The following is a 26833-nucleotide window of genomic DNA, read 5'->3' as shown; positions in this document are numbered from 1 at the left end:
TTCACTTGAATTCTTCTCAATTGATGAAGAAATCTTGAAGAAAACTTGAAGAAAATATGGAGAAAGTGGGAGAGAGATTTTCGAAATTGATGAGAGAGTGGGGCGCCGATTTTTGATCTCTAGGGTTAGGGTTTCTCTCCTATTTATAGAGTCACAAATAATAATATCCAATAATTAAATAATTAGAGATTTGGGGAAGATTTGTTGGTTATAGGGGCCGAAAATTTGGAGGTGGTTAGGAGAGAATTTTCGAAATCTAGGCTATTAATTTAGCCTATGATTTAATTCAAATATTTCACGGAGTAGAATAATATATCACGGAGTAAGAATAAAATAATTAAATCTCCCCAAGTATAGCCAAAAGTGGCGTGATTTACTTCTCTCCACAAAGAATTAAATTCAAATCCTAATTTAATTAGGATATGGTAAGATTTTCTTAGATATGGCAAGATATGCTAGGATATTTTAGCATATTTATATTTATTCATGGAATAGAATAAGTAAGGAATCAATAAGATAACAAATAATTTCTCTCTCCCTTCTAGATGAGATTTTCGAAAATCTCATGAATATCAAAGATGGAAAATTCGAAAATTTCATGTAGGATTTATAGGGTATTTGGACTTTGGATTTAATTTGGATAATTATCCCAAACAAAATAATTAAATCCAAGAGTAATATTATTTCTTCTCCAATAATCATGATGGCCGAAAATTCCACATGCTTTAATTAATGCTCCTATTAAATTCTCACTCATTCCTTAGGAAAATAATTCCCCACAATTATATTACTCCGCATCAAAAATTCACATATTCAGATCAATCATCTCTTCATTTCCACTCCATTTTCTCATCGTATTGACCTTTCAACGGTCACATCATTTTTTCACATCTTTGACTATTCAATAGCCATGTCAACATTTCAACAAGTTGACTATTCAACTCAATCAAAATTCTCATACGCAATTAGGTCACATAGACACTATGCAATTAATTCACATATCATAGCATTTAAGGCATTTAATGCAAAAATTTTATAACCCGAAAAATAGGGTTTGAAAAAGTGGGGCGTTACAATGCAGCTCTTGGATATTTTTTATATCTCACCTATTCTTTAAATTGTCTATACTTTGCACGGTACCACTATAATTAAATATTAATAGGAAACAAGTTTCACAAGCATATTTGCATCTAGTAAAAAACAACCTCAGTATAATCGCGTATATATATGATACATGCCAAGTAGACAAACGGTATAATTAAGGTAAAGAAAACATTTGATGATAGTGATAAGATGAAACCGAAGTAGAGTAATATGCAATGGTATGTGATAGTAGCATATTAAACAACAATGAATATTATGATAAGTCAGCGTGTATCTCCTACTCCGCCCATTTCCAAATCTGTATTCACGCCATATCCGGGAATCCTGCTAACAATCCTTTCCAAAGATTGAACGAAACCAGTTATTGCGCGTGAGAAACATCGGTAAGTAGACAACCACGCCAGTAAGAAATAGAGCCAGTACACACGTTGTGGGAGGATCAAAGCCAAGAAGAAAGAGACGAATACCGGCATATTAAAACTGTGGAAGCGCACTTGTAGAATACGAGGTTGAGTTATTCGAATAGAGAAAAAGGAGAAGAGGAGCAACACAGCACAAACTATCGAAAACCTAGGCCATGTTTTGAAGATACCAAAGGCATCCGAAATCCCATCATCCACCAAAGATTTAAGAATGTTGATTACCAACATTAAGCCAAATTTTATTTCCCATGAATACATTTTTTTTCTTTGCTTCTTTCTTTATGGATAAATACATGGGGTTTTTATGGTAAATATGGATACCGTTGGCATTCAATTTAATGGACTTTTTGTTGCTAAATACAGAAAATATGGTCTATTTTAATGTGTTTGAAATAGACCACCTTAAGGGATAACGGTGGATAACGGTTGGTCTGCGACCTTTTTAGCTTTTTGAATTTAATGCATGCTACATATTGTAAGGAAAATTTGGACAGCAACATGAAGGAAACAAACATACATTTTCCTACTTTGATTTTGGAGAAACCCCCAAAATACACTTAATAACTAAAACAATATGGCCCGGCTTCATAATCAGAGATTTTGACATTGGAAGACTCGAACTAATATTGATAATTGTAGGCTGTGTTTGGTACACAGAATTGGAGGTGTGGAATTGAAATTGAAGCCTTCAATTCCAAATCCAGTGTTTGGTATTATAAAAATGAGTGGATTTGAAATGAATTTCAATTCCACAATTTGAATTTCATATCAAAAGTAGTGGAATTCTAAATATTCACACACGCTACACACGTTTCACACACTACACATATTTCACACATTTCACACACTACACACATATCACATATTTCACACACTACACACATTTCACATTTTTCATACACTACACACATTTCACACAATACATACACTACACACATTTCACTCGCTACACACAGTATACACACTACAAACATTTCACACAATACACACACTACAAACATTTCACACAATACACACATTTCACATATTTCACACACTACACACATTTCACATATTTCACACACTACACACATTTCACATATTTCACACACTATATACATTTCACGCACTATACACATTTTACATATTTCACACACTACACACATTTCACATATTTCTCATATTTCACACACTACACACATTTTACATATTTCACACACTACACACACTACACACATTTCACACACTTCACACACTTAAAAAAAATTCACGCACTGCACATTTGAACTGTGTGAAATATGTGTAGTTTGTGAAGTGTATGTAGTGTGTGAAATGTGTGTAGTGTGTGAAGTGTGTGTAGTGTGTGAAATGTGTGATATGTGTGTAGTGTGAAATGTGTGAAATATGTGAAATGTGTGAAATATGTGAAATGTGTGAAATGTGTGTAGTGTGTGAAATATGTGAAATGTGTGAAATATGTTAGTATGTGAAATGTGTAGTGTGTGTAGTGTGTGAAATGTGTGAAGTGTGTGTAGTGCGTGTAGTGTGTGAAGTGTGTGAAATGAGTGTAGTGTGTGAAATGTGTGAAGTGTGTGTAGTGCGTGTAGTGTGTGAAGTGTGTGAAATGAGTGTAGTGTATGAAATGTGTGAAGTGTGTGTAGTGCGTGTAGTGTGTGAAGTGTGTGAAATGAGTGTAGTGTGTGAAATGTGTGAAGTGTGTGTAGTGTGTAATGTGTGAAGTGTGTGCAGTGTGCGGTATGTGTGTAGTGTGTGAAATGTGTGAAATATGTGAAATGTGCATAGTGTGTGAAGTGTGTGAAGTGTGTGAAATGTGTGTATTTATCAAACATGTCAATTCAATTTCATATCAATTCTCATTTTACCAAACATAGCATTTGGAATTGAATTATAATAATTTAATTCCAATTTCCCATAGAATTCCAATTCCAATTCCGCGCACCAAAACGGAGTGTATTTTTGGTTGCCGATGCTACCAAAAGCAACTATGACATTGGTGGTGAAAGTTGCAAATGAGATGAGATAATGAGAAAGAACAAATGAAAGAATGAGTGACAAAATCTACGGGCGTTGTCGGTAGAAGCAACTTTATATAAATGAAAATGCTCATATTTTTATGGGATAAACAAAATAGAAAGTGTACATATTTTTATGGGACAGTGGGAGTATCTTATTTATTTTAATTTGTTCTAGCTCGACCAATTTAATTTCAATTAAATATTATAATAAAATTCTAAAAAGTGCATTTATATTAAAAATATCTTTATCTTAAACATAAAATTAAAATAATAATCGACATTTCATAATTTAAATGCTATATAAATTACAATTTGTTAAAAATGATAAACAAAAAACTGTAATATTTGGAGAAATAAGTTTTTTTTTAAAAAAAATTTTCTAATTAAAAAAAAAATTCCAACGGATATAAAACGATGCCCACTCTGGGGTGAGTGGATGTCACAACCAGCCCACATGTCCGATAGGGTGAGCAGCGGGCACTCTCCGTGATGGATGGCTCGTGGCAGTGCAAACCGTGCAATGGCGTTCCGATGGGATGAAACAGCTCGACCCATCAGTAGTTGCTGATGCTCTAAGTCACCGCTCCAGTGGGAACTCAGTATCCCTGTCAATTTATATCTACTCGTGTGAATTGGTTGTTGCACCATTACCATTTTGATTTAGTAATTGCAAAATAGTGGAAGCCCAACTACCTAATTAATTACTGATTCAATATATGTTGGAGAAGTCAGTAACACTAAAAGAAGTCAGCAAAATTAAAAGAGATTCCAAAAGTAAATATTCTGTCATTTTAGACGTTGGTCTCTATGTCTCTGCTACTTATTTCTATTCTTTCTTTAGATTTTTTATATTCTTCTATTTAATTCAATTTGGTGAATACATAATTACATTTATGTATATTTGGGGATAATTACTTAGTTCTCAGTTCCCACAATAGAAAATATGGAAAAATATTGGTGGTAGGAACAGCTAGCCACAGCCTCTCCCATGAATATTAATATAAAAAATTGTCAAGGTCAAGTGCTCTAATTCTAAATAGAAGTCTATTAGTATTTCAATTAATTATGAACCCCAGTGTTAACCAAAACATGATGCAATCGAAAATAATAAAATTAAACTTCATTATATTGTTTTACTAATATTCTTTAATACTCCATATTGTTTTAATATTTTAACATCTATTTATCTAAATTTTGCTTTCGTAGTTGACTAAACATGATATTAATATGTTACACTAACAACTTAATCAAGTTAATAACTTGATTTTAGGAGTATATGTTATAATAACACATCGTGTCAGTTATTTTGCCATACATATATGTGCATTGCACAACAGTTCATTACATATTTGACATTACCACTTCGTAATGCACACGCAAACTAATGCGTCATTTCTGATAACATTATCACTTCAGTTCGCAAGATTATATCTTATTATTAAATTTGTATTAAATATATTTGGTTAATATGATTGAATTTTACTCCTATAATTTAATCCTAGATGGATAGTCATATAATAAATAGTTATAGTCAACCTCGTCCTACCAAATAATCTCACAATTTAATAGTATTAGATTATATATTGCTTCTATTTTATCTAGGAAACAAACTACACATTAAAGTTCCCACGAGCATTCTATTTTATCTAGGAAACAAACTACACATTAAAGTTCCCACGAGCATTCACATCCGTGGATTTTGGGGGAGTTGCGACACACGAAGGGGCGTGGCAAGCATCCCCTTACGCCTTGGGAGGACGGTGACAGTGGCAGGGTGAGGTGACAAGCCTGGAGAGGAGCACGGCTCGTGCAACTGTATTTTTTTTTTAGAAGAAGGAAGAAGAAAGTGTGTTGTGTTTTGTTAATTCTTTTAATCCCTAATTATGGTTTCCTTAATTAGTTCTTTAATTTCTCTGATTTCTCTAATTAATGAATTCAGAATTCTTAATTAGTGTTTCCTTAAATGAATTCTTTAATTGATAAAATTTGGTGAAATTCTTTAATTAATGAATATTGTATAAATAGAAAAGGTATGGGGAGAAGACTATTGTGGAAGATATGATTTGACGCAGAAAAAAGAAGGAAATTATATAACACGAGGACGTCCAATGTGAAAGCTCTACATTAAATTTTGTCAACTACGAAAATCAACTTGTCTCTACAAAACACGACACTTGGGTGAAGACGTCAACTTAACTAAATATTAGTACATGCACACATCATCTCATATTAATCGCAATTAAGTTAACGCAAATTTAGCATTCTCCCTCCGTCCCGGGGAAGATGACCCTTTTCTTGGGCGGCACGGGATTTTATGCAACTTTATTTTGTGTGTTAAGTGAAGAGAGTAAAGTAAGAGAGAGAGATAAAGTAGAAATAAAGGAGTTTCCATTTTTAGTAATGAATCATCTTGATTGGGACAAACTAAAAAAGAAAGTGGATCATCTTCAATGGGACGGAGGGAGTATTTAATTTAAGATGGCATATTTAAAATAGCGTTCTTCAGCCCTAGCAATGGACAAAATCAAATACGAAAGCGAAGCGTGTAAGCGTGAAGACGGCACGTGCCAATCGTGCGCCAATCACACACACGTGTCAATGCAAACCGGCGGCGTGAACTGCACCGCTTGATTTGTTATTTAATCCGCTGCGAGACTGTGGAATGGAGGCTCGCCTGCACCATTTCTGACATACACGTGGCAGGGGCAGATTGGCCACACCAACCCGCCAAAAGGTGCAATTTTTTTATTTTATTTTTATGATTCATATAAACAATCAAAGTTCTAAAACTCAATAATAAAATATTATGCATCATAAGCCAAAAAGGTGGTAGTTAAAACGTCGTGGTCAACCGAATTTTTAAAAACTTCATTTATAAACTAAGCGATTTAAATAATACTGTTGATGAAAGCCATTAAATTGCAGCTGAATCCAACTCCCCCTTTTGGTCAATTGATGAAAGGTGGTGGTCTCGGCGGCGGCGGCGGCGTATTGTCGTTAAATGGGCGGCGAGGAGGAATGGCCGGAGCCTTCAGTTGCCGGAGTTAGATTGGTTGACGCGCCAATTCTTTTCTTTGTCGTCACTCACAAGGCTTTCCGCGCGGAGCTCGATGCCGTCCGCCGTGTGGCGGCGGAGGCCGCCGAGGGCGGCGAAGTCATCGTTGAGCTTAGTCGGAGGCTCGAGTTTTTGAAGCTTGTGTATGACTACCACAGTGTTGCGGAAGACGAGGTTTGACTCATTTTCTAACTGATTTTGATTTTACTAAATATTAGTAGTAACATTAATGCTTTTCAATCGAGTTAGGAAATTTTCAGTTGTTGGATATTCTCGATTTCTAAGGTTAGCAATATTTAATATGTTGACTAAATTGTGGAGAAGAAGAGGGAGAAATTTTATGCGTATAAAACTTGAGATTTGCTTGTGATGAATCAAACTGAGACGATTTTGTTGTGGAAACTTGGCTGCATATAACTTGTATGACACATTGACACAAAAGAAACAACTATTAGGACAACTTAGTGACAGATTGTGACAGCAGCATCGTCTAACCTGGGCTAAAGGATCCTCTGTTTTACGTTGTGTAAACTGTCTAGAAAGTCTATGCCGTATTTATGTTGTTCAAGGTAGTCCCATATTCATGTACTCATTAGTACATTTTCTTGTTATTTGCTTTTTTGGTTATATCCCTTGAGAAACTTCAGCTTTGATATTATTTCTGCTGATTTTTGCAGATTCACCGTGTGTCAATGACTCAAAATTGCAAATCTAATTCTTAAATAACAGGTTATCTTTCTGGCATTAGATTCTCAAGTTAAGAATGTAGTACGGACATATTCCCTTGAACATAGCTCTATTGATGATGGCTTCAGTTGCATCTTCAACTACTTGGATCTCTTGATAAGCAAAGAAGACGATGCATCTCAGATGTTTCAAGATCTTATTTCTTCGATTGGTACTGTGCAGACCATGATTTGTCATCACATGCATAAAGAAGAGGAGCAGGTACTTCTTCAATTTTTAAAAATATATTTATTCTAGCGGTCTTCTAGTCGTTTATTTGTTATTCAAATGACTTTACGTTAATTTTCTTTAATGACTTAATCATGGAACGAAAGTGATAAAGTCTTGAGCGTTGGAGAACTGCTCACTTCTGAAGGCCTAAAACAAAGAGTTGAATTTACAAAATTGAATGGGTTGGTAGATCTGAGTATTCATTGTTTATTTGCGTATTATTCATGTTGACGCAGGTTTTTCCTTTGCTGATTGAGAAATGCTCGGTCGAAGAGCAGTCTCACCTCGTCTGGCAGTATATGTGCACTGTTCCCACTATACTACTGGAGGAATTTTTACCATGGACTACTCGTTATCTTAGTTCAGATGAAAAACTAGATGTCCAACATTGCATAAAGCTTATTGTGCCTAATGAAAGACTACTTCAAGAGGTATATCCCAATCTAAAATTATCAAGCAATGTCGTTAAGTATCTGAAATTGATAATGAACTCCACAGGTAATCATTTCCTGGATTCAGCACGAGAGTTCTTTGCTGGGTGCCAACAGCATATATGGAAAGAGGCATCAACTTCTAACTGGACTATCCAATAGGGACATACATAAGCTGTATCCACTTCAGATTTCCTCTGACCAAGAACAGCAATTCAAGAAAGCATGTTTGATCCATAAGAGTTATGTGGAGGAACCCGTCAAAGGTATTCATATTTGGCATGCTGCGCTGCGGAGAGATCTCAATCAAATTCTTGACGAATTGTTCCATTTAATGAGCTCAAACTGTTCCTCAAGTGTGTCTTCAGTTTTTGTCCAGCTCAAATTCATTGTAGATGTCTTGATCTTCTATAGGTAACCATGATTGGTAATTTTCAATTTTTGCTTCAACTCTCCAACCTAATTTTAAATTATTTGATGCAGCAATTCTTTGGACAAAATATTCTGTAATTTTTCAACTCTTGAAGCTGAGAATAGCAAATCTCCGTGCAATCCACTCATAGATGAATGCCAGATTAAAGTTCTCCGAAGGTTGCTGCTCTATGAATCTCAAGGTTCGACACAACTAGAAAACTCTGTGGAGATGCTTTATCAGGAACTGAAATCCCTTGTAAGAGGGCTGGGCAAAAACTTGATGCTTCTTGAAACTGAGGTAAAATTTGCAGTATGTTAATGCTCACTAGGTCATTATTTTAAAAGTTTTTTATGTTCTAGTCTTATACATCATGAATAACAATCTAGGAAATGCTGGTAAGGTTACATTTTTGTGAAGCATCTTGAAAAGTTTTTGTAGGGAATTGTGTGAATGTGAAAATGAAGTAAAGCACAGATATTCATAAACATGATAAGTCTATTTAAACGGTCTACCAGACAGCTACAGATTTAGTCCATTGACTAGAATACAAATTTGAGTATAGCTTTCATGCATTTAAGCACAGACAATTAACTCTTTTATTGGCTTCTTTCGGTGGTTTGCTTTTAAGTTTCTTCCTGTTTAGAAGTAAGTTATGTTGCTTCAGTAACTATATTCTTCAGTTATTTTCCAGGTTTTCCCATCCATTACCACAAGTTGCACCATTGAAATGCAAATGTGGTTGCTCCAGGCATGCCTTTATATGATGCCACTCGGGCTGCTAAGGTGCACTGTTACTTGGTTCTCGTCTCATTTAACTGAGAACCAGACAAAATCTATTATAAAGAAAGTAGAGATCGGATGTCCAGCAATAAGTAAAACCTTTACTTCTCTACTATGTGAATGGGTCCACATTGGTTATTCGGGTAAATTCTCAGCTGAAAAATTTAGGAAAAATCTGGAAGAAATGTTCAATGGCAGAAGCTTCTACTTAACTGAGCAAAATAGACAGAAAACTATTTTCTCTGATTGGATGTTCAACCCAAATACAACAACAAAGATAAAGATGTGTGCTGACTTCCCGTCTTCTCCTGTCTCTGAGGAAACAGGAGAACATGATATATTTAATCCAAGTGAGATGAACATCCGCATATTCTTTTCTCAGAAGTTCAAAAGAATGCCACCACTTCACAGAAATCTTGTGGAGGCTGACCATGCTACTTCCTCGACTCTCAAATCTAGGCCCATGGATGCTGTTTTTTATTTCCATAGAGGTCTAATAAAAGATCTGGAGTACCTTGTCAGCTTATCAGCTAAGCTGGCTGCAGATGCCGGATTTCTCACTGAGTTTAAGAAGCGCTTCAAGCTTTTGCGAACCATCTATCAAATTCATAGTGACTCGGAAGATGACATTGCTTTTCCAGCTCTGGAATCAAAGGGAGCACTTCGAAATATAAGCCACTCCTACAGCATCGACCATAAGTTGGAATTCAAATATTTCACAAAAACTTCCATAATCCTGGAGGAGATATCTGAATTGCATGATCAGCTTGGAAGCAATGAGACTAGAGCGCGGCTGGATAAGTTGTTTCTGGAAGTCCATCATACTTGCCTGTCTATGTGTAAGGTACTATGTGATCACATGTATCGTGAAGAAGTTGAGATTTTTCCTTTGTTTAGTGAAAGCTTCTCCATTGATGAAGAAGAAAAGATCATAGGCCATATGCTAGGGAGGACGAGAGCAGAGATGCTGAAGACAGTAATAACCTGGCTAATGGCACATCTAACTTCTGTTGAACAGCATGCCATGATGTCTATATGGCTCAAGGTTGCTAGAAACACGAAGTTCGATGAATGGCTACGAGAATGGTGGGAGGGTATGGCTGAACATACCGTATCCGCAGTGGAAGAGGGATCTGGACCTCCTGATGACCCCCTGGAAGTTGTGTCGATGTATCTGCTGAAGGATGGTGCTCAAATGAAAATAGGTCATAACAGAGAGACCAGCGGAGGGAAGGATGAATTCCAGTCTCAAGATATAAGCCTATATCAAGAGGAGACTGACAAAAAGAAACTCAATGGAGCCGACACGATATGCCATGATGTAGCAGAGGTAACTAGTACAGCATGTAACAAATTGAGCCACAAGGAGCACCCTCTAAGCATGAATCAGGAGGAGCTGGATGCAGCACTAAGAAGGGTATCTCAGGACCCTAATCTGGATTCTCGAGAGAAAACATATTTAATGCAGAATTTGCAAGTGAGGTAATGATGAAAAAACAAACCACTACAGTTTTAGTCTCTCAGATGATTAACTTTGCTGTTATGTACTGAAATCTCTTGTTTTTCTAATTACAGCCAGTGGACTATAATGCAAAAGATGCACAGCCAGGCTTCTGTGGGGAATCACGAGGGAGATATCCCAGGTCAAAGTCCTTCTTATCGAGATCCTCTTGGAGTAATTTTTGGTTGCAAGCACTATAAGAGAAACTGTAAGCTTCTCACTCCATGTTGCGATAAGCTCTACACGTGCATACGTTGCCATGATGACCAAACAAACCATTCAGTGGACAGGTTAGACTAACATAAACCAAGTTGCTGCTCGAATTATTTCTCTCTCTGACGTGCAAACTCATTTTACTATTTCTTGCTGCAGAAAAGCTATAACGAAAATGATGTGCATGAAATGTATGGTAATTCAGCCAATTGGGCAGAAATGTATGAGCCAATTTTGCAATGGCTTCTCCATGGGAAGATACTATTGCAGGATTTGCAAATTGTTTGATGATGGACGGTTAGTAGATTATGCGTATCCAATTCTGAGCTTCTGAGCTTCATAGTCCTCTCCCTTGTCTTAATAAAGTTCTAAGGTCTATGATCATTGTTCTCATTAAAGATAATTGGGCTTTAAGTTACATAGTTAACAAAGATGCTCTGATTTCAGAATGAAATGCAATTTCTAGGTATATCTTACTGAGCAATCCTAACAGATATTTTGGACAGGCAAATATACCATTGCCCTTACTGCAACTTGTGCCGGGTTGGGAGGGGACTGGGTGTTGATTATTTCCACTGTATGAAATGCAATGCTTGTATGGGGAAGGGTCTCGTTGTACATATATGTAGAGAGAAGTGCCTGGAGGATAACTGCCCTATTTGCCATGAATATATTTTTACGTCAAACTCTCCGGTCAAGGCACTTCAATGTGGTCATTTGATGCATTCATCTTGTTTTCAGGTATCCCCATCCTCTAGAATTTATCTTGTATTATGAGGTCATGATTATTTTTTTTTCTTGCAAAATTTGACATCTTATTCCTTTTTATCCCCTGCTGTTTAGGTCTACACTTGCTCTCACTATACTTGCCCGATCTGTAGCAAGTCACTTGGTGACATGCAGGTTAGTTTATGGAGTACTTTATATTTCTTTCTTTTTATTGTTCCAGTCGTTTCTGTGATTCTGTGAAAGTACATATTAATGTGGAGTATATATTTGTAGTTGCAAATGCACAGTTAATAAGATTTTCTGCTCTAGCTATTTCACTCCCCTAATTATAAGTAACAATATGCAGACTTTATGATCCGTTATGTGTCTTGAGTTCAAAAGGCTTCCAGTTTTTTCTACAAAGGGCATCTTCACTATATAAACACTGACTTTACTCCTTTGATCCGGAAACTAAAACCTATTTCCAAACTAATCAGAAAGGCACCTGCAGTTCTTCAGCAAAATTAAATTAAGACGAGTGCCTTGTTTCACAGTTCTTCTTGTTTGAATCTATGCAATAATTTACTGGTGATCAAAGAATCATTACAGGTGTACTTCCGGATGTTAGACGCTCTGTTATCAGAACAAAAAATCCCAGAAGGGAATTCTGGTCAGACTCAGGTGTGCTAATTTATGATTATTAAATTTGAAATAAAGATTTGCAAGTAAAAATGATTAAAACATGTCTGCCCAACGAATATGCAGCTTATATTATGCAATGACTGTGAACAAAGAGGAACAACCTCATTTCATTGGCTTCACCACAACAAGTGCTCATATTGTGGTTCGTACAACACGAGGATTATCTGACTTGAAAACCTGGAAAGTTTGTATGTACACATTACTAGATGTAGATATATTTCCTTTACGATTTATGCAACTGGTAAAAACAATTGCAATTTTCAGAAGGTGAAGTTATTTTAAGCTACTCCATCACCATGTTCCCTCTAGTAGAGAGGCTTTGGTAAAACAACCGATTGTAGGATTCTGTACTTAAGCTCAATCAATGAATAAATGATGATTTCCAGATGCATTATTCTGAAATATTTCAGAAAGTAAAATATCCTGAGTCAAGGACATTATCTGTTGGTATTTTTAATTTTCTAGCAAATATTTCTCTGAAGTGTTGAAGGATACTGTGATACTTGTGGCTATGTCAAATAGTTGGATGTGTATATTTTATGATATAATCACATGAAAAACACATTAATGTATTTCAGAATTCGAGGTTACAGTGTAATGACTCTGATGAGGCTAATTTTTCAAAATTGTACACAAGTTGTCTGATTTCTCTTAGCTATAAGATCTTATATATTTGTATGATGATTTTTTTTTTCAAATCTCATATCATAGTACACTTTGACCGATTTGATCATCAATACCTTTCACCCGGTCTGTCAAAATTATCCAAGACAGATGAAGTATTGAACTTACCTTGCACTTTTTTCCTCTCTTTCATTAAGGTCACCCGTTGCACCAATTATAATGGGTTGACATGACTTCTTATGTATTCAGTTGAAACACAAATTACTGGGATTTTATAGTCTTTTACTGTATTACAGTTTTTCATCTTGTAATCAGACTGAAAAGGGTAACTCATGAGGCAGGCTGATGAGGACGTATGAGGTTACGACTCAAATCAAATTGAGGTGAGAATTTAGTTTTCTTGAAGAAAACTGCTACTACTTCTTCATTGCATATGAAAATGTACACTTAGAGAATAGAGAAAACAGTAAAATGTACTATTGATGCTTACTTTATGAAAGTTGTGTGTGATTGAGAAAATAAATATGGCTTCCAATCGGCCAAGCCTCTTTCCTTGAATTACCACCATTTTGATGTTATTAGTTGAAGCTTGTAAGGCTAAAGCATGCTGCAGCGTTCTTCAGTTCATTCTCTGCCATGTGCTCGTCAGACTGTGTGCAATCTCTAACCGACGAGTCCAAACTGCATGTTAGGTTGAAGCTTCAGTATTAGTGATAGAATATGACCAAAAAACTAGTATCAAGCTTCGGAGAGTTTACTGTTGAAGGTAATGAGATATCTGAATAACAATGCGTGTTTGTCTAGGGATTAAGGTACCTGGATTCGTATACTTCCTTGGGGCCAACGTAAGATTGCCTGTCATCAATATTATCAAAAAATGAATACATCTCATTGTAGTCTTGTGGGACATTAGGCATAGTTTGTGAAGTAGTCATGTGTGATTGCATCACAATTGAATTGATATTGTTGTGGTAGTCGTTGTTGTTGTTGCTATAGCTACACGTCTTTTGCATCAACAACGAATCAACATTGACATTGACATTGTTGGAACCAGAAGAGGCTTGTGTTGCCACAAGGTTATTATACTCTGATTGGCCGTCTTGCTGGACAAGCGCGGCCATGGCCGTGTTCCCAGGAGGCGCCATGCCTAACTGCAATTGTGAGAGGTAATCATCTCCTGGCGACGTGTCTTGTTGTTGTTGTTGTTGTTGTTGCTGCTGGCGATAGTAAAATAATTGTTGCAGGACTGCATGGAGTTCCTCCTCAGCTAGCTGAACCTGAGAAGCGAGATTCTGAACTTCGACCAAGCATCCGTAGACGGGGTTCCTCTCACGCATTGCAGCGTGGAATTTGACGGACTTGATGGCCATGAGTCTCTGATCAGGGTGGAGCTCCTTGAGCAGTTTCTGTATGTGTTTGACGCCGAACAGCCTGTGAACACTTTGGAACACGTGAGGTTGATCGGCTGGGAAGAAGGGTGCAAGGAGGCATTGGGGGGTGCACCTCCGCCTCTGGAACTTGCACGCTGCGCAAGCCTGCCCGCTGCCACTTCTCAGGGTCATCGGTCCTCAGAATCGAAGCATGATTCAAGGAATGGCAATGGTGTCCTGTTCTCAATGGCAGAGTGATGATGATGTGCAAGTGTTTTGTGTGTTGGGAGTTTGGTAAAAGACTTAGTAAATTTTGCGAAAATGAAGGAAGTGTTTGTTTGAAATGTAGGGACAAGTGGAGGTTTATTAGGAGAATATGGATTTCCTAAAATTAAGGGGTCATGCTATTTCTAGTGGCTAAGCCCGGTTTTGTTGGTTAAGTGAAAGTCAAGTGTTGTTTTAGTATATTTTCAATTTTGAATTTCGATCTTATCATGTTACAAAATGTGTGTACAAATATATAATCATTTTCAAATCGAGTTATTGGCTATTTAATTCAAAATTTAATAACCGCTATTAGGGTAGTTAATAACTTAATAGCATTATAAATGAATTTGTTTTCCTCTCAGCCAGTTACCAATTTTAACTTTTGAATAAATTTCAGTTTTCATGCATCATCAATTGGGGTTACTGGGTTACAATGTCGTGACATTTTTCAAACAAGAAAAATAAAACTCATTCATCTAAATGAAAATTCAGACTCGGAACTTAAATCTATTTTATCCTAGGGTAGTGATAAATTAACACAAATTGTGTATGCAAAACTGGATATTTTGGGTATTTAACATTTATAATATATTAATGATGATTAATTAATTTAAGGTATTATAGTACATTATTACCCTTTTATGACCATTGAGAAAAAAAATAAGTATTCCATAATCAACATTTTACATTTTAGGAAATGGTTTACTACATCTTCCTAATCAATGCATTATTTCATTCTTCCATTATCAAGAATGACTATTTCATCTGCAAAGTAATTATCGTTTGAATGGTAATAAGCAATTGCAGTAAAAAAAACTATGAGAGAGAAGGATAGGGCACGTGATGTTTGATTCATATGAGTATACGATAGGGTTTAGCCCATCAAAGGAATTATTTGAGAGAAAGAGGCGTGAATTTGTAGAGATAAAAGGAGAACCACCCTAGTTGAAGTTCTAGGGGGTGTTGAGAGAATGAGATTAATATTTTAATTCTTCGTTCGGCTTGATAATAATAAAGACTTCACACATATTTATAATATGTGTAATATGTGTGCTACAAAAAGATCTCTATAAACTAGGAAAGCAAATTAAATCCTAATCACTATGGAAAGTAAATAAAATCATAACAACTAAATAGTAATATTGATACATAAATAAGTTAAATAAATACACGGAGATAATATCAGCTCCGTTTCGGAATAAAATAGAATATCGGGTCCCTATCCGTATATTTCTTCATTACATTTTCTTTATCAAACAACTCTATCACATAACTCTCTTCCCTCTATCACGCAAATCATATAAGTTGTTTTTTTCTATCCATATATATAAACATGCGTGCATTGTGACCACAAATTACAAGAAAATTAATAGATTAATGCAATTTTAGAGCTTAATCTTATACATAAGTGTTTGGTACTCCCCCTATTAATGCCCAAGTACTACAATGATCATACTTATCTAAGACTTAATTTCTAGATGTTTTAATTACGGCTTATGATTGGGTGGTTTAGATTAGTATGATTTGGTGTCACTGTGCAAACTGTTACAATCTGAAGTCATTTAACTGAAGATTAATGCTATACACTTTGATTGAGAAAGAACCCGTGTACGTATAACTAGATGGTTATTTCAAATGTTGAACGAAAAAATTATATAATTTAGATTTTAAGTACTTGTTATTGAAAAGACCAAAACTAAGCAAAGCAAAAAATATAAATAAGTAACTTAAAATTAAATATTTCAATAACATAAAAGACCAACATCTGGAAATGAGAAATGAAACAAACCCTAAACATAAAAAAAAGTTATTTTAATCTATGTTTATTAGTATTTAGATATTTGCAAGATTGCCGGCCTCTTCACCTCCACGTGCCAGTTCAACCTCCTCCATGTCGCAAACTATAGCATAGAGTTTCTTGAGAGGCTGATCATCAAGCAACATGCCTTTTATTTCTTCCGTCTTAAATCCAACAAGCATCCGCTCAAATAAGGTACGGACCTCCTTCTTCAAATGGATGCTTCCCTCTCTTTCGCTAACATATAGTGTCTCTAATTTGTCCTTTGAAGGGGACGACAATGAGAGCCTTTTAGCTCTCATCACATTTTTCTTTGATGTTAGTGTTTTAGTGCAAGACATTAGTGAAGACAGGATCAATGTTGTGTTGTTTGAAAAATGAAATGTAAGGTTTCATTTATAGTATATAAGTTACAAGTTCTTAAAAAATGGAAATATTGTGTAATTGAATAATTGATACTAATATGAAAATTTGTAGGGCCTAATTTATCGGGTCAGTAATAATCATGATTTCAATCAATTTGGGATACAAATTGATATGGATTTCTCTAATACATAAACCAATATAACGATGTACGAATTTGGAGTATTTTATTCTTGTCAATCAATATTTGGAGTGGCGAAAATCTTTATTTTGCTACGTATTTTGTTCTAAATGGAATATTTATTCTTGTCAATCAATATAAAAATGCACGATTTTGCGATGGTGATTAGTTGAGATTGATAGTAACTGACAGTTCATCAATTACACTGAAATATTGTAAAGATGAATAGTATTCCCTCTGTCCTATTCAGTTGTTCACATTCTTAAGTGTTATTAGATTTTAGGAGGAACTGTTACGTGGAGAATATAGAAAGAAAAAAGTAGTTAAATATTTTAATAAGACGTGACGAGTTTTTTAATTTAACGGTACTTAGCTGAAATAAGTTTAAAATTTTCATTGATTTTTTAAGAGTTAGCAAAACAAAAATCGGCTGCCATATTTAATTGCCTCTAGTTTAGGGGATTTCTCTATTACCTTAGTTGACTTTTAACTTTACAATTATAACAAAATTCTTAATTACCTCAAATCTTCAATTAACTCCATGTATATTAATACATGATTTAGTTTTACAAATATAACACAAAGGGCATTTAAGTAAAGAAATAAGAATTAATAACCAAACCGGTTTAAATAAAAACGGTTTAAAATATAAGGGTAAATTGTATGTGCAACTTTTGTTAATTTATCATAATAGACACATCCATATGTAGAAATAGAACCATAATACTCTACTTAACAATGTTATAAAACATAAAATAGGAGACGCAATATTTTGATTATTATGTAAAATAACTTATTAACATCCACTGAAATTTTACAAGGGTAGGGGAAGACGGATGTCTTGTATAAACTCAAATTTCGAGACAAGTCACTAAACATTGGCGGAAAAATGAATTTAGGCTTGAAGATGTTGTGCTGCTCGTAAAAAGAATTGTATATTCCAATATAATAAGGATTATTTTCAGTTATCAGTTGCACCATTATAAATTTTAACATAGTACTAAATTTAATTCAATTCGATTTACGATATACTAATATTGAATTTACTTAATTATAACGATAGTAAGCAGAGTAGTATAAATGAACATATGCAAGATTAGATTTTGTTAAAATTCTAAAAAAAAAAAAGAACAAATTCGATTATATGATAAGTGAAAATATATTTTAAATTGAGAAAAAATATATAGAATTTTAATATAGTAGTAACAGTTTTCATTAAAAATTTCAAATATATAAATAAGCATAACATTTTTACTTCAGCCTAGTATACAACTTACATCATTACCACATTTAATATATATTAACAAAATTTTTACTATGAATTAGGTCAAATCTCAAATTATCCTCATAATCTTTGAAGTCATATTGTTCTGTAATGTGAACAATCGAGAAAGTCGTGCAAAATGAGGATCAAATTTTGAAGCTGGGGAAGAACAATTACAAAAACTCCACACCTTCATCTAAGAAGTTGCAGCAATTCGATCAAAATTCAAGACCTTAAAGAAAGCTAACCAGAAAAGCAACACAAACAACTACATATACACAAATCAATATAATTACAATGTTGGCAAAGATTGAGGTGTAACTAGGCCAAATAAAAACATCCATCCAGTTTAGCTACGCAGTAAAAAACTTGTATTTCTCCGGGCACCAGAAAATCAAACCCTGCTGCGCTACAACAGATGCATTCGCTCGACATAAGACTGCATCAGCCATTGGTTGAGAGGCTCTCCACACCCAACAAAGCACCCGGAGTTACCATTTTCCGTAAAGAATGGAAACCTGAACATGTGGAGCAGTTCTTGGACAGCCTGCCTCACCATCGAGGCCCCTGTCACCCTGCTCCGTCTCCCCCAACCAGTCACAATGTCGATCCGGCTAGGGCAGACCCCAGAGGCGAGCATTTCCTTGCGAAACCAAGCTAGTGTTCTTGACAATGCAGTCACAGCAGTGCCATCAGACATAACATGGAGGTTTATGAGCCAATAACACGAGCTCCTCTGCCTTAACGCATCCGGATAGATATTCTTCTGTGCTGCAACCTCCCACACGAAGCCGGCTTCCTCCTTTAGCCCTGTCTTGTGGAAGAAATCGATCACAGCATCCACAAGTCCACGTTTACTTTCCCTGTCTTCGCTGTTCATCATATCGAGGAAGTTGCTGACATGGTCGCGTACATTCTGGCCATCCGGCCCTGGAGTAGGCAACGAATGCAAGAACTTATGCGCCAGGTGGCCAGACGCGGTCATCAGGTCACAGCAAAACGCCATGTCGTATGGTGTTTGGGCATCCGTACAGCAACTGAGGAGGAGAGTGTAGGTCTGCAGAGAAGGATTCAGCCCCAAACTCACCATGCTTTGAAGCAAGTCATACGCATCACGGAGGCGGTGAACCCTGAGGAAAGCGCTGAGAAGAGAATTGCAAGTTGGAACATTAGGGCGTAATCCCGCGGTAAGCATGGCTTGGTACCACTCCCAAGCCTTCTCAACATTGCCAGATTTTCCCCACAAGTCGACAAGAAGGCCATACACGGGCTCATCGGGGATCCAGTTCTTTCTTTTCATCTCTACGAAAACTGCCTCAGCTTCATCCAGATGGCCACAATGGCCAAGAACCTCCATAATGATACTGTAAGTCACTTTGTCGGGCTCAAAGCCAGCGCTCTTCATGTCACGATAAAGCTGTAACGAACACTGGTATTTTCTAGCTTTCGCGTGTAAAGCAATCATGATATTATAGGTCACCAGGTTAGGCACACAGCCCTGACTAACCATCTCACAGAACAGTTTGTGGGCGGCAGTCAAATGGCCGGCTTTCCCCAGGCAATTAATGATTACACTGTAAGTAAATGTATCAGGAGAGAGTCCAGCTTCTTGCATCCGCTGGTACAAATTAATTGCAACGTCGAGATAACCTGATTTCGCATGGATGTCGATGAGCGTACAGTAAGTCACACGATCAGGTACACAGCGCACCTTCTGCATCTGGTTGAAAACACCCATGGCTTCGTTCAAGTAATTAGCTCTGCCATAACTGTGAATGAGACGATTATATGTAACAATGTTTGGCTTGCAGCCATCAGTGATCATCTGGCCGAGCAATTTGTTGATGGCACCAAACTCTCTGGCACGGCCAAGGATGCCAACCATAGTGGTATATGTGTGCCCGTCGTGCTTGAATCCAGGTCTTTGTTTTAGCCAGTAGAAAAATCCAACAGCCACTCTATAATCTTGAAGTTGCTTAAGTATTTGATTCGCCTGGTAAGGATCCACCGCACAATTGAGCTTCTCAAGAGCTTCCTCTGAAGCAGGACTCCATTTCAACTGATGCAAAATGCCACACACACTTTCAACAACCGAAAACTGCCTAGTGCCCGCGCCTGCTCCCGTCATAACTTTAGTCTGTATCATTGGCCTAGTAAACCCGTCCAAGTTGTTATCGCCAACCTTTTGAGTGTTTGGCGTGAACTGGCCTGAATAAGATCTTGATTTTTGAGGAATTGGCCTTATCGTATCACAGGGATCAGAGGAGAGTCCGTGACTTTCTACTGAATTTCTCGACTCCTTGGCTACCCCCTCCACTCTTGATTTATCAGCCCTGCCTTTAGCTCCATCAGGGACACTTGTACATTTCGAACCATATACCGGAGCAGCAGAGGACTTTGCGGATACTCTGTCCTTTCTGGATGTTTTGACATTAGGAGGTCTGATACTAGAAACTTGCTTCGTGCGTTCCAACACAGAGTTAGAAGGTGAGGCGACTATTGCACTCACTTCTGTCATCGGGATTCTATAGTTTACTAAGTCGGATAGAAGACCTACGGCTGCCATACCTGCCACAACAAACTGTTCTGCTATAGGAGGTGATACATTTGCATCGACGTCCTCTGCATAACTAACAGAGTTTGCTCTTTCAGCTTTGGGGGATATAGAACCATTGTCCTTTTTTCCATCATTCACTTCTTTCACTGAATTAACTGACGTCAGTGAACCTACTGCTACTGGAGCTTTAGACAGCAACGAGGATGGAGCTTGCAAGTGTTGCACGTTTGCTCCCAGAGGCCTTCTAGAAATACAAGTCTCGTCATCTGAGCAAGTGCATGAACTTCCATCTGCTGCACATCTTTGTCCACCAAAGATTATGGACCTAGCAGTCTGGGATAAGTTACCGAGATGCTTTGCTCGGATCATTGTCTGCAGAATCGGGCAAAAAATACACCGTGAATCTCAAACAATTACATATATCTGAGCAAATAAGATGATAAAACTCTGAGAATTCGATGCAGAAAAAAAGTTAGACATTTAATTCCTATGAAGAAGTGAAAATGCATCAAAATCACTACAATGCATCCACTCAAGGGGAAAAAATGCTTACCAAAACCACTAATATGAGAAGAGCAGCCTTTTAATGACACAATGGGAACAACCACTACCCGGTTAAGCAGACAAGTTGAATCTGCAAAGGAACTGAAATCTCATTAGCCAACTAATCAAATACAGCTCTTTATACAAAAAGTAAAATAATTTAGAACTCCAATGGACTTATTTGAGTAAAATCCCTTGCCTTTTATCTTAACCAAATCTCAAAAACCACAATTAGACAACTGGACAGAAAATATTCACAGAAAGTGAATTGAATCATTCCCACCCACCCAATCATATAGGCCAAAGCAAAAGCTTTGGAAAATGGCATTTCAAAAATACAAACAATGCAAAAGAGCTCAATTTGAAGACAATTTAGCTACGATAGCCAGTGAAAAACTTCAAGAAATCATCATTCACAAAATCCAATATCCAAAACCGCACAAGTAACAATCTTTACCAAATCTAATCAAACAAAGAGTATATTTCACCCTTAAAAACTAAAAATGCAAGCTTTAAACTAACAGTTTCAAAAATCACAACACTGACAAACGGAAGAACCAAAACAATGAGAAAAACACAATCACTGAATAACACAGGAGTATCAATTCAAAACCAACACAAACCCGCATTACAAAACATGACAAAAGAACCAAGAAACGCCTCCTCACACCATGAGTAACCCACCATTGAAACCGAGAAACATCCACTTACAAAATCAAAGATGCAAGCTTTAACATTTCAAATAAAGAAAAAAAGTCAATGAATGAGAATAAAACTTACCTAAATACTGCGTCCTTTTAGAACTCAGAAGAATCAACCCACCACTCAACACTATGAGCAGGGGACTAAATCAAGAACCAGACATTTCAATCAAGAAATAGTAGAATTTAAGAAACAGAAGAAAGGTTAAATATGGCGGCTGCTTGAATCTATTGCATTCCAATCAACTTGGGTAGCTCTGTTACTGTCACCTTTTCCTTTTCTTTTTAATATTTATTAATTAATTTATTTTTTGTCCCTATTCTCGACGTAGATAAATAGATTTCTTGTGCGACAATCCACTTATTGATTTCCAAGAAATAAAAGATTTGTGGATATATATAGTATTTGATTCTTATGATCAATTAATTTGGAAAATTAATGACATCAAGAGATAATGAAATATCTTTTGGGAGTGATCCATTGCTAACTTATCATTTAATTGCTAACTACAACTAATTTAAGGTCATATGATTTTAGAAAATGTGTGGTCTACAATTTGCCACGTGTAATTTTCATTTTTATTAATAAAATAAAAAAAAGATAAAAAAAAACTCCAAATTAGGGTTTTGGATGAAAATGTCATTATAGTGTTTTGAAAATATCAGCACAATGCTTTAAGAATGTTAACCCATTGGTTATATTGACATTCTACATGTATTATATTGACATATTTTATATAGTATGTTCACATTTCTGCTGTACGAAAAAATAAAAAAATTTCAATTTTTTTTTCAAATTTTGACGTCGGAACATATGCATGTAGGATATGGTTGGAATCCTTATGAAATTATCTTTAATTTGATATATGTTATATGAATTTAAAGTTTTGGGCTTTCTTTTAAAAGTTAGTTATAACTAAACATGTAGTTAATTGACATTAATACCCTTATTGATATTTTTTGGAATTAATCCTATGACCTTATTGACGTTTTTCGTTGATCATATTGACATTTAGAGATTGATTATCTGAGTCCTTAATTTGAATATCTAATGATTATTATTTAGTTATAGTTAGCAATTAAGTTATGAGTTAACAATATAACACTCTCCTATTTATCCTACTTGTAACTTGAGCATCATAAGTTTAGTCCATCTTTAGCCTTATTTATTTCATTTTAGTACTAAATTTAATTCTAATATTCATAAAAAAATTGTAAAAAATAAACAATTTAGCTTAGATTTATTAATGATTTAGATAACTAGCGACTTAAATTTTTGAGTCACTGAAATCAACGTACATGTATAAACAAATTAAATAACGTTATTATGGACTAAATGAAAATTAACGAGAATGATATCACATAATAATAATATGCTCACATGAATTATGTATTCTGCATAACAATTCTATATAATAGGAGAAATGTAGTGTTAGTATTTGTTTAAAACATTTCATATTTAGAATTTGAATATCCTAAAATTATAAAATTAGTCTATTTTTTTTTACAGATGTAGACGTAGTACTAAACTACTAATTATCTATGTCAAACAGATTTTAAGTCTTTGTTTCATTTTGTACAATAATTAGTACTCCTAGTAGAAGTATTACTTATGTTTCATTGCGTCATATTAAAACTTTTGCAGTACTAGTATTTTAATAAGTTTTTGACCATTTATATTCTAGCAGCTACTTAATGACTTATTTAACGATTCTGTCCTAATAAGTTTATTCTAACAAAAAGTTGTTTTGTTCGACTTTGTGTGAGTTGATCCAGTTGGAGGTTGTCTATTCAAATGAATAAATGCAAAGCAAACAAAATAAATGGAAAGGAAACAACCAGGTTCAATGCAGATTTAATTACAAAAAAAAGATGATACATGAAGAATTTTATTTATTAGGAGTACTTTACTTAGGCCAAACAATTGAACCATCACATGATTACTATATAATATAGTCGGAAACACAAAAGTGTTCCAAGTCAAGCAGATATAACGAGTAAACATTCTAATTTATTGAATTAAAAGGACACAATATATGTTGTTAGATGCATAAGTTTTAGTTATTATTGGACCAAAATTGAGCCTGAAGGTAATCAATAATGTTCTTCTCAACTTGGAAAGCCTTGGCCAACACATCCGGGTTGATCTTGGGGTCCGACCCGAAAACCGCGTTGGCAATGGTGATGGTACCCGGATTCTGGCTGCCGAAGCCGGCAAATGCAACCGCGTTGGTTTTGCCAACGTTGAACTGGAAGTGGATGAGACCCTGTGGGAAGACGAAGACATCTCCCGGGTACAAATACTTGGTGAAGAGCTTGTTCTTCTGGGCCGGATCGGCCGGGTTGGAAGTGACGAACCCCACGTAGAGAGTGCCTTCCATCAAGAGGAAGGCTTCGGTGGCACGCGGGTGGGTGTGTGGTGGGTTGATCCCGTAAGGGGCAAAGTCGAGGCGAGCTAGGGAAACGCCCAGTGTGTTGAGCCCGGGGAGCTGGTTGACGTTGACTGCGGTCACGGCCGATCCGAGCTGATTGGACGTGTTTCCGGCATTGTTTAGACCCTGTCTTAGGAAATCATCCGCGACTACCATGTTCGGGTCCTTGCAGAACTTCCCGTTCACAAAAACTGCATGCAAGTAAGTGTTTCCTAACCTCATTAGTTCTATGAGATATTTTGAGAAACAAAATATAAAGATTTGACCTAAAGCGGATAATATCATACCTGCTGAGCTGGAATCAGGAACAGCAACACAGAAATCCTGAAGTTGGCCTGGGTCTGATGCATAGGCGATCGAAGCCCATGAAACAAGCAAAATGGCGCACAAACTAAAACCCGTCTTCATTTTGGTTGGCTAAATAATGATATTGGCTTGTATATTTCTTTTCTGTGATGGGAAGCTAAGCATGAGAAGCGATCCTTTTTATAGGAGAAAATTCATCAATTTTTCAACTTTTTTTTTATTTGAAAAAAAACTGAGTTGATACCGTCAAGGTAAGTTTTTAACTTTTAATTAACTTTTGATCAGCTTCCTGTAATTTCATCATATAATCTAATTCCTAAATTACCTAATACATTTCGTATTTAAATACGTAATCATATTAGACTTCTTCTATGATAAAGTTAATTGACTCACCTGCTTTGAATTTGCAAGTCAAGGCTGTTGATCTTTCATTTTCACCGTAGCCAACAAAATAAGCATGCATTTGTGCACTAAAATAAACAGAATTACAAGAAAAGAAGTATATGCTGTTTTAACCTTCTCTAGATATGATTGATATACACTGCGGAATATATTACTCTAATAAAGTGGTCATAAACTTAATTTATAGTTGTATGGATTAATTCAGTCTAATTTAATTTGCATTAGTTTTACATTTAACTTGCATATGTGTCCCAGCTATTGAAACAGTATAGTGATGGATAATGGATTGTCATGGATCTAGGAAACGTAATTCGTCAAAATTTGCCAGCTGAAAATAGATAAACTAACACACTGACGGAACTACACAGCCGCCACCAGACCCCGATCCCCCCTTATACCGCCGCGCTCCGACCGGATTCCGCGCCGCCGCTGCTCTGTAACTTCTGTTCTGTAGCGTAAATGCTAATTGGGGAAGAAAGACGATTGGATTTGGGCTTATTTTGGGCCACTTAATTTATTGTTTGTTGGGCTCTTTTTATTTTTTGCATTAACAACTAACTATGCCCAACCCGCACAGCCCTACACCCTTTCACAATTAGCCTAAAATCCTTGAGCTTTCATAATCACGCCGCTGAAGATTTGCGAGAGACAACCAAGCTTGTCGCCGCCTTTAAGAATTGGTGGATAGGTATGTAATTAACTTAGATTTAGTGCAATAAGATTTGAGATTTCTCAATTTACATATTTTATACACGTGTCCAAGACTTATTACAAGTTTTTCTTCACTTTTGAAGGTAGTTGGGCCAACTCCAACAGTCACCTAAATATTGAAATTGATATACTCCTACCTAATAATAACTCAATTTAAGTAAATTCCGACCCACAAATAGTCCTTAGGTTTATATGGTTACCAAAACTCTTTCTCGATTTGGGTAAGTGGATGGTGTTTTATCCAAAATTTGGGTAGACAATTTTCACTTACCCAATGTTAAGACCATATTACTAATACATTTACAATAAAATCCAGTTTAGTTGATAAACAGTTCTTATTCTATACATAAAACACTGAGACATCTATTGTTACTCTATTTCTCAATCTAATTATCAGTCCCTCTTCTTCACCACCATTTCTTAATTTTTTTGTCTTCTTATTTGATGAGATCCTATTTATGTTGCAGTAAATTTCTTATTTGCATGAGGTTCTTTATTTCGCCAATGTTTGTCTTATAAGTATTTTATTCATGTAGTTAGTACTTTGTAGCCTTTTTATGCCTATAATGATACTCACTAGATATTAAGAACTCAATGAATGATGTATTATCTCATTTTTCTAAATAGTCAAGTCATTCGAGATTATGGTAAGGAGTACGGATTAGGGGGAGAAGACACCCTCTTTAGTTATTTTAAAAATATAGTATGTCGAATACAATAGAATATATGATAATTACATTCGCAACAAACAAATCAAATTTACTAAAACGACCAAACATAGAATTTTGTTAACTTTTACTCGGACCTAGTTATAAACTTCTGGTGCTAGATACCAGAACATCAATAATTTGTTTTATTCCTTTTCTCTTATTTATTTATTGCATTATGGGTCAACCTTATTTATTATAAATTGAAGATAATGACAATGTTTCATTTTAATTTATTTTCATGTACTTTAGCTGACTCCACCAACTTCATGCTTTCATTAAAAGCCAATCCATCGTAAATTCT

At 35.8% G+C, this 26833-nt stretch overlaps 4 protein-coding genes across 6 annotated transcripts; 1 reads left to right on the top strand and 3 right to left on the bottom strand.

Moving 5' to 3' along the window:
- The first annotated feature begins 6440 nt into the window (after positions 1 to 6440).
- LOC125201474 (zinc finger protein BRUTUS-like At1g74770) lies at positions 6441 to 14096 on the top strand. Of its 3 annotated transcripts, none has more exons than XR_016135812.1 (14): positions 6441 to 6770; positions 7326 to 7544; positions 7790 to 7984; positions 8052 to 8398; positions 8468 to 8696; positions 9091 to 10661; positions 10755 to 10970; positions 11053 to 11190; positions 11400 to 11634; positions 11737 to 11796; positions 12211 to 12282; positions 12367 to 12491; positions 13224 to 13310; positions 13982 to 14096. XR_016135812.1 is itself a non-coding variant. In XM_048099602.2 (12 exons), the coding sequence occupies exons 1-12, from the start codon at positions 6543 to 6545 to the stop codon at positions 12469 to 12471; spliced, it is 3615 nt and encodes a 1204-aa protein (XP_047955559.1). In that variant the 5' UTR covers positions 6442 to 6542; the 3' UTR covers positions 12472 to 12690. The 3 variants fall into 3 exon arrangements, 1 of the variants encoding a protein (XP_047955559.1); XR_016135811.1 differs by having other exon boundaries at positions 13985 to 14091; XM_048099602.2 differs by lacking the exons at positions 13224 to 13310; positions 13982 to 14096 and having other exon boundaries at positions 6442 to 6770; positions 12367 to 12690.
- LOC125201475 (uncharacterized) lies at positions 13336 to 14501 on the bottom strand. Its single transcript, XM_048099606.2, has 2 exons — positions 13744 to 14501; positions 13336 to 13608 (listed from the first exon to the last, which is right to left on the bottom strand). The coding sequence occupies exons 1-2, from the start codon at positions 14487 to 14489 to the stop codon at positions 13506 to 13508; spliced, it is 849 nt and encodes a 282-aa protein (XP_047955563.1). The 5' UTR covers positions 14490 to 14501; the 3' UTR covers positions 13336 to 13505.
- Positions 14502 to 18422: 3921 nt separating this feature from the next.
- LOC125220030 (pentatricopeptide repeat-containing protein At1g74750-like) lies at positions 18423 to 22219 on the bottom strand. Its single transcript, XM_048122146.2, has 3 exons — positions 22051 to 22219; positions 21281 to 21361; positions 18423 to 21099 (listed from the first exon to the last, which is right to left on the bottom strand). The coding sequence occupies exon 3, from the start codon at positions 21094 to 21096 to the stop codon at positions 18580 to 18582; it is 2517 nt and encodes an 838-aa protein (XP_047978103.1). The 5' UTR covers positions 21097 to 21099; positions 21281 to 21361; positions 22051 to 22219; the 3' UTR covers positions 18423 to 18579.
- Positions 22220 to 23812: 1593 nt separating this feature from the next.
- LOC148932276 (putative germin-like protein 2-1) lies at positions 23813 to 24853 on the bottom strand. Its single transcript, XM_089065687.1, has 2 exons — positions 24691 to 24853; positions 23813 to 24594 (listed from the first exon to the last, which is right to left on the bottom strand). The coding sequence occupies exons 1-2, from the start codon at positions 24809 to 24811 to the stop codon at positions 24029 to 24031; spliced, it is 687 nt and encodes a 228-aa protein (XP_088921813.1). The 5' UTR covers positions 24812 to 24853; the 3' UTR covers positions 23813 to 24028.
- Between the last annotated feature and the right edge of the window lie 1980 nt (positions 24854 to 26833).

This window comes from Salvia hispanica, chromosome 2 (genome assembly GCF_029641045.1).
Source record: "Salvia hispanica isolate PSC_SH4W2 chromosome 2, Shi_PSC_v1, whole genome shotgun sequence".
Classification (NCBI taxonomy): domain Eukaryota; kingdom Viridiplantae; phylum Streptophyta; class Magnoliopsida; order Lamiales; family Lamiaceae; genus Salvia; species Salvia hispanica.
This window is presented reverse-complemented; position numbering and strand designations above follow the sequence as displayed.